General features: G+C 46.1%; 1 protein-coding gene across 2 annotated transcripts in view; it reads left to right on the top strand.

Moving 5' to 3' along the window:
* The first annotated feature begins 275 nt into the window (after window positions 1-275).
* LOC108150918 (protein naked cuticle) overlaps window positions 276-10,451 on the top strand; it is a 40,458-nt gene continuing 30,282 nt past the window's right edge. The window contains exon 1 of one of the 2 annotated variants that reach the window (XM_033386445.1): window positions 276-1,572. In XM_033386445.1, coding sequence (XP_033242336.1) covers window positions 1,509-1,572 — 64 coding nt within the window. In that variant the 5' untranslated portion in view covers window positions 276-1,508. The remainder of the gene's footprint in view (window positions 1,573-10,451) is intronic. The other variant, XM_017279246.2, reaches the window with a different exon arrangement.

Raw genomic sequence — 10,451 nt, 5'->3', positions numbered from 1 at the left:
AAACAACACTCAATCCTCCATTCGAAAACCACTCACCACTCACGTACTGTGAGCAGCCAAAGAGAGAGAGCCATGGCATGACTCTCAGAAAGGTATGGACCGTCCGCTCTTCGCGGTACTCAAATACTCGATATAGGTCCGCACGAAGAGAGAGCACAGAGCAGAGAGCGACTCTTGGCCATGGTATAAGCAGCAGTAGGGTGGACCATTTGGTGCCTCAACCACTTTGTGAGTCGATTCGAGTCGAGTCGCCTTCCCGTGTAGCGCCGCGTTCGGTTTGTACCGTTTAGTTTGTTTTCGTCGGCCATTAGCGAGAGTCGTGTGTCGTTCCGAGAGATACATCCGAAGCAGAGATATTCTCGTCGTTCTAGAAGATACGCCGCCACAACCACGGACCGAAATGAATTTTTTTCCGTGATATACGTATAAATTAAATCAAATATAAACGTATCGTATCTGTGTTGAATACGCGACAAGTGAGAGAAAATTCAAATGAAAAGCTAAACCACCCGAAAAACCGCCCCCGCAACAATCACACCCCCCGAATAAGTCGCCCACTCCCACACCCCCACAGCCCAAAAACGTCCCCCCTCCCCCACCACCAAAACACATCGTTCGCGTCTCTTGAAATTCATTTGGAAATAAATCGTGTTTTTAGCATTTTTTTTTTTGGTTGTTGTTGTATTTTTGCTGTTTAATCGCTAGCCGCCAGCCAAGTTATTTACATCGACCGTCGGGCAACAACAACAACAACGACAAGAGTTACAGCAACAAGAACAACAACCACAACAAGTCGAGTCTGGCGAAAAATGTTTTACAATTAAAATTACGCGCGCAGCAGGCAAAAGTATCTGACAGATACGCAAACACACACATACGCACCCATACACTGAAAGCAGGGCGCAATATGCGCAAATTAAACTAAAATGCAGCATATCAGAGCTGTAAAAACTTTTACGACTCCCCCTCCTGCCACTGCCACTGCCACTGCCATTGCCATTGCCACTGCCGCTGCCCCTGCCACTCCACAGAGAGAGAGTGTCCTGGTCCTGGTCCTGCCACCCGCACAGTCGAAAATAATACCAGATACAAATTAAGGTCGCTCAGCGGCAGCGCATAAAACAGGAACAACAATCCCAGGACAACGACAACACAGGACAACGGTGAAGAAGTTTCTACCTGAGGAGAGTATATTAGAGGCAGGACTACTACGGGATCCGGGATCCTTACACAAAAGGATATCCAGCAGGGGAGCAGCGCACAAACACACAAAGGCCGTAAAACATTTTGGGCTGCTGCAGGTCGGTCCTCCTGGCATCCTCCTCTGGTCGTAAATTTTCAACCCAACCAAGCAACACCAACCCCCACCCCGTCCCAACACACGCCAGAAAGAGCCGAAAATATCCAAGAAGTAACTGCATCTACGGCTAACCAGCAAAAGGAAAACACACATATACATATATATAAATATATATATATATATATATATAAATATTCGAGCATTCGAGATGGCGGGCAACATTGTCAAATGGTGGAAGCATAAAATACTCGGCGGCTACAAACAATTCTCAGGTAAGCGAGAAAGCCAAAGCGCTCTCCTCAACTTGTTTAGTGAATTTCCAGAGAGACAGAGAGACAGCAAGACAGAGAGATAGTTGCCAACAGATATGAAAAGATGGATGGTAATGCTCTTGGGGAGTGCTAAAGTTGCGACAGGCGAGAGTTCGGGGGAAACAATTTGTTGAAAATACGAAAATAAATTGAATTTAAATGTTACCTGGAAGTCGACATTTATGTGATTTTTGGGCTACTTCGAGAGTAGCACATTAAAATCATTGTTCAGCTGTAATTTTTAATAGGATTTGGTTGCGTTCCCAGGTTAATCCTCTACTTATTCCACTTTTCTTATAATTTTCTATCTAAATCCTTCAATGTTAAATATTCAATGCAAAAAGCCTCCTCCATTCATTCTCTTGGTTGTGGCTGGCTGGTTGTGTTATCAGAGACCCATTCCCCTCATTAACATGCAACAATCTGGCATTGAAGATCTGAAATATGGCCCTTCTGCCACACATACACTCGCACACGGCACAGCCATCCCAGATACCCAGATACCCATCCACCCATCTATCTTCTATTCAGAATTCATTCAGTCAAGGGCTTCTCCCACATCCTTTTCCAATAATTACGCAGAAACAACAATAACAACGGATCGGCTGGAAGAAGAATGAAAATGAAATGTAGGCAATCCCCCAGCGGACTGCATTTTTATCTTGAAGATACAGATACCCGGGGTCGGGTACACAGCCGGAGAATGTTTCGCTTGTGGTCGTTCGTTCGGCGGAGAGGGAGAGCGAGAGCGAGCGGGAGAGGGATGGGACGATACACACAAAAATAGAACGAAATGGAAAATCGGGGCATATAACAGAGGAATAACAACTACAAAACATCAAAAGAAAAACGACGCATGGAAAATAGACAGTTTTTTTTTCTTCTCTTTTGGAAAACAGATCGAAGTGTTTGTAGAGATACACAGAAAGAAGGGATCGGATCGGATCGATTCGATTCGAATCGAATGGGATGGGATCGCCGATGCAGTCGTGATCAATAGAACGTTTGGCTCCTGCTATAGAGACCTTCCTTCTCCTTAGTCATGGGTAGCATATCATACGCGTAAATAAACAAGGGACCGCGTACCGCGTACCGCAGAACGAACCCCTGCGCACCGCCGATAGCCCCCGAGAACCCCCGAGAGCTCCCGAGAACTGCCGAGAATCGGAATTGGAAATGCGGACGACCTTTCTGCCAAACGGGCGAGACGCGACGTTGATGTCCGAATCGATGAAGGAACATCAATCAATCAATGTTTTGTTTTTTGTTTTTCTTCTCCCATTCTGTTGTTTTCTGTCCACAAATTCATTGGAAATACGAGTGTATGCCGTCTCCGTACTCCCTTTTTTTCCGAGAGAGAGAGAGAGAGGGGGGGGGGGGGGATCTCTACTGGCAATTGGTCTGCGCCAATTAAATGCCAGGCCAACACTTTGAACCCTTCCTGATGAGTCGAGTCGAGATGAGACGAGACGAGAGTCTCCTTTTGCTGTTGGCCGCCAGGACGGGGGCCCCCATACACTAATTGCTTGCAGATGCACCGGGGGATTCAAAGGAAACCTCCAAAGGCACACCGAAGCATGCAACTTCAAAGAAAGCAGCCAGCAGCAGCAGGCACAGGCACAGCCACAGCCACAAAAATTCGATGAGCCAGAGAGGCAGGAGTTAAAGGAAGAGCCCAAGAGAGGGAGAGCGAGAGAGAGAGAAAAATGAAAATAAAGCGAATTGAAATGCCGACGCCGTTTAAAAACAACGTACGAACATTTCTTACCTGTTGCAGGCAAAGGCAAAGGCAAAGGTAAAGCCATAGGTAAACGTAAACGTAAACGCAGAGAGAGGTAAAGGTAAAGGTAAAGGTAAAGGCAGCTGCTACGAGGCCAAGACCGACGGACGGACCGATGGACAGACCGACTCTCATACACAAAAACCTTTTAAAACCCTCACGTTGATAAAACAACAACAACAAGAGGCTGAGCCGCCGCCGCCGCAAGCAAAAATAATAATAACTGAGCCGAGGCGGCAGGCGGCAGAGTCGGCAGAGTCGTTGCAAGCTGCTGCTCCGACTCGATTCCCCATCCCCCATCTCCAGCTCCACCATCCCATTCCATCCATAGCCACATCCACATCCACATCCCAACCAGTTCCGCGGCCTGGCCAACTATGCCAAACATCTCCACGGCGGCGGCGGCGGCGGCGGTGGCGGCCATACACAAAAGCGGTTTTTAGAGACGGAACGACGATCGACAGATGGACAGATGGACGGACGATCCAGCGAGCCAGCGATCCAGCGAGTGTATGTACGTTTTTTTGTATCTTTGAGATACACACCGCGCGCGGCTTTGCCGCAGCTCGCGTTGAGTGCCCTGCTGCTGCTGCCGCTGCCTTCGGATCGGATCGGATGCTGTGAATGCGGCGGTGCGGCCTCAGCCAAGCTGCGCTTTGCGCTCTGTTCAAAAGATGCGCTTTTCGCTTTGAGGCGCGGCACCAGAGGCCGTCCCCACAGTGGGACAAAAGACACACGACAAGAGAGTCTTGGTGTGTGTGCGTGTGTGTGTTTAAATGGGGATTATCAGAGATACTTATACTCCAAATACGAGAGCTGGAAATAGAGAGGGATTTCAAGGGAATTTACGTAGAGTCTTAGGAACTCAAAGAAGTGCTTTTTGAATGGGAAACACACCCTTATTTGCATAAAATATTCAGTTTTTAAATACAAATATTAAAATTAGTATAAAAAAATTTGAATTAAGCATAAATGTATTTAAAAGTCTTTTTGTGACGGCCTATAATTAAAAGAAATATACAAAAATTAAAAAAAAAAAATTTGTTATGTTAAATACAAAAAAATTTTAATTTTTGCAATGAATGAAGTTTATTTATTTCAAATAAGAACAAATATTAAAATCAATTAATATCATATTAAAATTAAAACTTGAAAGCACTTTGTTTTTAAAATTTCCACTCTCTAAAAATTGTGATTAAATTAGAAAAATAAAATAACGATTATATGCTTGGAAAAGCGCACTCGAATTCGAGTATAAAATGAAGCATTTTCCTCCCCCCCTCCCCCCAATCGAACTTGTGCCCACTGTGCCGCCTCGAATGCGGGTTTCACAACTTTTGCCTTGGCTTTTCTTCGCGTTGCTGTTGCTGTTGGCGTTGTTGCTGTTGTTGCTGTTGTGGTGTTGTGCTGTTGCCTTCTGCTGTTATTATAATGGTTGTTGTTGGTATTATTATGGTTGTTGTGAATTACGGTAGAAGGCAACAGGCGAATCGCGTTGGCTGTGCTCTGACAGGCCGCCGCCATATACTCGCGACTTGAACTCGGTTTGGCGGGAGCAGGGGCTCTGGGCGGTGGGGAGAGGAGAGGAGAGGGACCTCCTCAAGCTGCAACTTCCAACTTTGACTCTGGACGATTTTTGTTGTTGGTTGCTGCTGATCCACCGCAAAAGAGTGGACATGCATCCGTAGAGTGGGGCCAATAGCCTGGTATAAGCAATTTTCGTAATATTAGCCAGGAAGTTGCCGTTCGAGCGTTCGAGCGTTCAAGCGTTCGAGCGTTCGCCTTTTCGTTGACATGCCAGCGACCCTATATGGTGTTCGGCTCTTGGCTCTTGGCTCTTAGCTCTGTTTTGGTTCGAATCGGAACGGGCTTCGACAGCAGGACTGGTTTTCGGAGGCCGAAACAATGCTCCTCCTGCCTTGGACGCCTGCCGCCTGCCGCCTGCCGCCTTGTGCCAAAAGATAAAAAGCTGTTAGCTCGTAGCTTCTGCATTTCTGCAGCTCCAGCAGCAGCATCCAGCTGGGAGGCAGGGTCGTCAGGGCGAAGAGGGGGCTTCAAGATATATGTAATGACTTTTGAGGTTTTTGTTTTGGTCCGTCGGCGTCAGTGGCAGCGGCAGCGGCAGCGGCTTATGTTTTGGGGCCGTGTTTTGTGTTGATTTAGCAATTGGCTTTTGAGGCTCTGGCCTTCCTGGCCAGCAAGCCTTCTTCTTGGAATTCTCGTACTCCTTTCTTTTCTTTGAAAGACCCATAACTTCTAGCCTATATGTAAATTGTAAGCCCAAACAACAACAGAGCAGAGTAGAGTAGAGGAAACACAGAGGAAATACAGAGGAAATTTCTGGGGAAACGATACACAAAGCAAAGCAAAGCAAAACAAAACAAAACACACACCAGCGAATACTTGTGGCAGTGCTTTTTGGGTTTCCAATAAATGTGATGGAAGAACCGTGTTTTGGATCCCCCCAGTTGGTGCTTCTTCTTTGCAAAATGTAAGGGGGGGCTACGGGCTAGGGGCTACGGGTTACGGGTTACGGGTGTAAGAGTGTATGTCGGCGGTACCTCTGACGTCTGATTGATAAGGCGAACTCCACTTTCCGTCTTATCTTAATAATATTTAATGCACGGCAGGGCGGGGCAGGGCGGTGAACGGTGGATCGGTGAGCGGTGAACGGTGAACACTCGAAGCCAAGTAGAGTGTCCGACTACTCGGGGCGTAGATATACTCGTAGTTTGTGTATAGTGAAAATGAAATTGAAAATAATACAAAACGCTTTGTCGGTCATTAGCTTTGAGTGGACGCCGCCACTGGCACCGCCACAGTGACAGCCACAGCCACAGCGACACATCGGCCTTTGCCTCTTCGATCCCCCCCCACCCCCTCTTCGTTCCGCTTCTCATTTGGTATTTTCGTATTTCTTTTTTTTTTTTATTTTGGGGATCGCCGCGTCATATGTGCGCTTGGGATCTGGTCGGGTTTTCGGTTTGGTTTGGTTTTTATTATGTCAAAGCGAAAAAGCCGCCAAACATGTGGGCCCCACGAGTGCGTGTGTGTGCGCGAGTATCTGTGTTTTGCTTTAAGTGAAAATTAGTCTGGGAAACGGCCCCCCACTAAACAGAAATCAAGGGGTTTTCCTGGCAGGAGAGAGGATTTATCTCTTGGGAATATTATTAAACATATTTAACATTAAAGAGATCCCTTATAAATAGTAAATTCTAGTCGAAACTATAGGTACATCCGTTCTAACTTCATATTCAAGGATTGATTCAAATAAAAGGACTAACAATACCCTCGCATTCTAGTGATTAAATACCACTCGAATTGTGCCGGCTGGGAGCACTGTCAGCCACTATATTATATAGAAATGTTCGAAATTTTGTGGAGTGGCATTTGCCAGAGGATATTCCGAGTAGGTTGTGGGCAGGGGGGGGGGGCGTATGGTTGGGATGGCCATGCTGTTGGTGGAGATAAAACAAAAGGCGGCTAACAAACAGAAACCAGAGCAAACCGAGAGCCCCAACACTGACAACAAAAGCGTACTATCAATGGGTGTTTGTATCTGTGTGTGTGTGTGTGTGTGTGTTGGCATTCGGGTGTCGTGTCTGTCGTCTGCACACAGACACTTTCCGCTTTTGAAGTGGCTTTTAATTGATAAAAAGCAGAAAAAAAGGCGAAAAGAGAATAAACCGTAAACCGTAAACCGTAAACCGTACGGGCATTACACATACGCCATGGTGGCCGTGGCAGGAAAATTGAGAGCTGATACCAGCAGCGGCAGCACCAGAGCAACGACATTGATATTAATTCCCACGCTGTTGATGCTAGAGTGCTCTCTCTCTATCTCTCGCTAGAATTTATTTTCGGGGCTCTCCCCATCCACCACGTAGTTAAATGATAAAAACGTGTTGCACCCCCTCCTTACTCCCTACCCAAATCAGAATGGGTGCGGAATGCAGGAGGGGGCCTGGGAGGGAGAGCTAAGTGCTTCTGGGAGCGAAAATAGATAATGGATGGCTCTCGACGGGATGCTACAGATTGCCAATGGCACTGGATATCCACTTCCACTACGAGTGGAACATTTTCAAGGTTTCTTTGTTTTTAAGCGAGGTTTAAAATTGCGTAGAAAATTCACTCGAAAAAAATAATTCTACCAGAAATTGCAACACATTTCTCAAACGACGAAAAACTATTTCCAGACAGAAGTACAAAATTAAACTGTAAATTTTTGCCGGCATTTGGCAATTTATAGAAAATTTTCCAATTGTGATTATTGATTATTCATTTCCTTCCATCGAGCGAGCGTCGGCTTTCCACTTCAGGCTTTCAGCCGCACCTACAATTTCGATTTCGATTTGCTGGATTGCCTAACCAAGTCTCTCCCTCTACCTCTACCTCTCCCTCTCCCTGTTGTCCCTTCTTCTTCACCATTTCCTCACGGATTGAGGTTAATGTTGAGGTTGGGAGTCGTCTGTGGAGTTGCTCTTACACCGACTCCTACTCCTACTCCTACTCCTACTCCGACTCCGACTCCGACATCATCATCATCATTGAAATGGTAAATTGGACTGCAGAATTTTGGTATTGGAATTGCTGGGATTGTACTCGCATACTCGTATTGTTGTTGTTGTTGTTGTTGTTGTTGTGCCATTTTGCCATTCCCTCTCTGCTTAGTTTTTTTTGTGTTGGGTATTGTGTGGCATGGTGGGAGGTGGGGGGGAGGGGGGCAATCATAACGGGTCGCTTGTTAACATGCTACATTAAATTTTTATCAAGAGCCTTGGCAACAGCCATCATCCTCCATTCCTCTGCTGCTGCCCCTGCCCAGCATAAATATCATAAATATCTAAAATAATGATGTTGTTTGTTGCTCTCCCACTCCCTCTCTGTCTCTGTCTCGATATTACTATGATTATTGGGGAACTGGGGCTGCAATGTAGCATGATTAACACAATCCCTGTGTGGCACTGTGCGGCCCTGTGTGGCACTGTGTGGCAGGGGGAAGAGAAACAATCAACCCAAATAGAACCTAAAAGCATTGAGCCGAAACCCTCACATACTCGTACATTACAAATAATCATCATCATCAACAATGGACCCCCCCCCAGTCAAAGATACTTTTGTATCTTGTGGGTGTGGTCAAAAAAACAACAACAAAAAGCTGGCAGGGTACTGCCAGAGGAAAGAGGGAAAACTTTCATTAAATGAAGAGCCACTGATCGCTCCCTCTCGCTCTCTCTCCAATGGATTATTGGATCATTGGATCGGACATATATCATAGAATATTACTGCACTGCAAAAGCCACAAGAAAGTACGAGTATCCTATGGATAGCTCGTTAGCAGAAGTTCAGGACGAAGTAAATGTTCGGAAATAATGAAATATTACTATGATTTATATAATATTTATTGCACAAAAGCCAAACCATAACAACAACAATAAACATAATGACAAACAAACGGCACACTGGAACACGTACACATGCGGATACACGGATACACGGATACACGGATACACACGTTAATGTATTTATGAAGTTGAAGTTTGCTGTGTGCAGCGGCACGCCACTGACGAAAAGTTTTAATCGCTTCGAGGGGGGATGGGGTCGTAGATCCATTTTGGTGGGGCCTGGAGGGGGGGAGGGCGGTGGCTTTATCATACATTCAACTTGGGGCTATGGCTATCGGCCGAACAACGTCATAAATTTGTAGCGCCAATTAATCACTTTGCCACAGAGAGTGCCTGCCAGCCAACCCGGGGGGTAGAGGGTGGAAAGGCGGGAGGGGAGGGGAGGGGAGGTGGTGCCACGGGAAAAAGTTTTCCGTTTGACTGCATTGCAGTGCAGTCTATTGAATAATTGATGATGCATCTTGCAGATACATTTAAAGCGAAACAGACAAAAACAAAACGAATGCACACAAAAACGTATATAAATATTGCACATAAATACACATGTACACACATATATATATGCATGAATGTGTGTGTGTGTGTGTGTGTGTATGATGTGATATGCCAACAACAAGCTGTCAATTTCAATTCGTTAAAGTATTGTGGGAAAAAAAACAGCAACAAGTTGAGATACAGCCACGTACAGGCACAGGCACACGCACACGCACAGATACAAAAGTATCTGGGGTAATGAGCAGCAAGAGGGAGAAATATTTTTACAGATATATTTTTTTTTTTGAAAAGGATTGCGTGCCTGTGAATTAATGAGGAAACGCCAGGAAACGAGCCACTGCCTCACTCTGAAATGATAAAAAACAAAACCGAGAGGGTTCTCTTATCAAACAGAAGCCCAGCAATTTTTATGGCTTTGACAAATGCCGAGAGCGGGACAGACGGATCCATCTGGTGCGAGTATCTGGTGGTACATCTTTTTCCCAAGAATTTTAAGTGTTATTTATGTTTGTACAGTTAATTTGCATCCCATTGATGTCGGGACCGGACCCGAAAAAGAAGAAAGGAACACTACGCTGAAAGGGTTGCAGGAGAAAAAGGTTCAAAAGATATTTTATGCGTACATAATTAATACTTGAGCAACGCCATGCCATGCCACGCCATGCCACTGCTCTGCTCTGTTCTGAGAGGTGCGGGCGGTTGCTGGTGCGGGGTGCGGGGTGCGGGGTGCGGTGTTAAGCGGCTTTGAGCCTAAACGGAAATGTGGCACGAAAAATTCCTCGAATACCAAACCCAAGACCCTCCGCCGCTCACCGCTCGCCGCTCACCGCTCAGCACTCCTCTCTCTCTTTGCTCATTGTTTCCCCTAAGCTGGCATTAAATTTTCATGGTTTAAACAGCGGCACGAAATAGGCTTAGGTTTCGATGGCCGAGATGCTGCGATGCTGTTGCTGTTTTCATCATCATCGGAGCTGTGTTTTTCACTTGAATTTCTGTCGGCGGCCATATAATTAAGGTGCAAACGGCAAAAATATGAGTGCAACGCAACACTTTGTGGCCCCAGTTCGGGGTCCGAAAGGAGAAAGAGAACCAGCAATTTGCCATGGCCCAGACTCTCGACTCAGCCGACTCGAACCGACTCGGGACCTCGCTATCGGACC

Source organism: Drosophila miranda, chromosome XR, assembly GCF_003369915.1.
Source record: "Drosophila miranda strain MSH22 chromosome XR, D.miranda_PacBio2.1, whole genome shotgun sequence".
Classification (NCBI taxonomy): Eukaryota; Metazoa; Arthropoda; class Insecta; order Diptera; family Drosophilidae; genus Drosophila; species Drosophila miranda.
The sequence above is the reverse complement of the archived record's forward strand: the minus strand, read 5'-3'. Positions and strand labels throughout refer to the sequence as shown.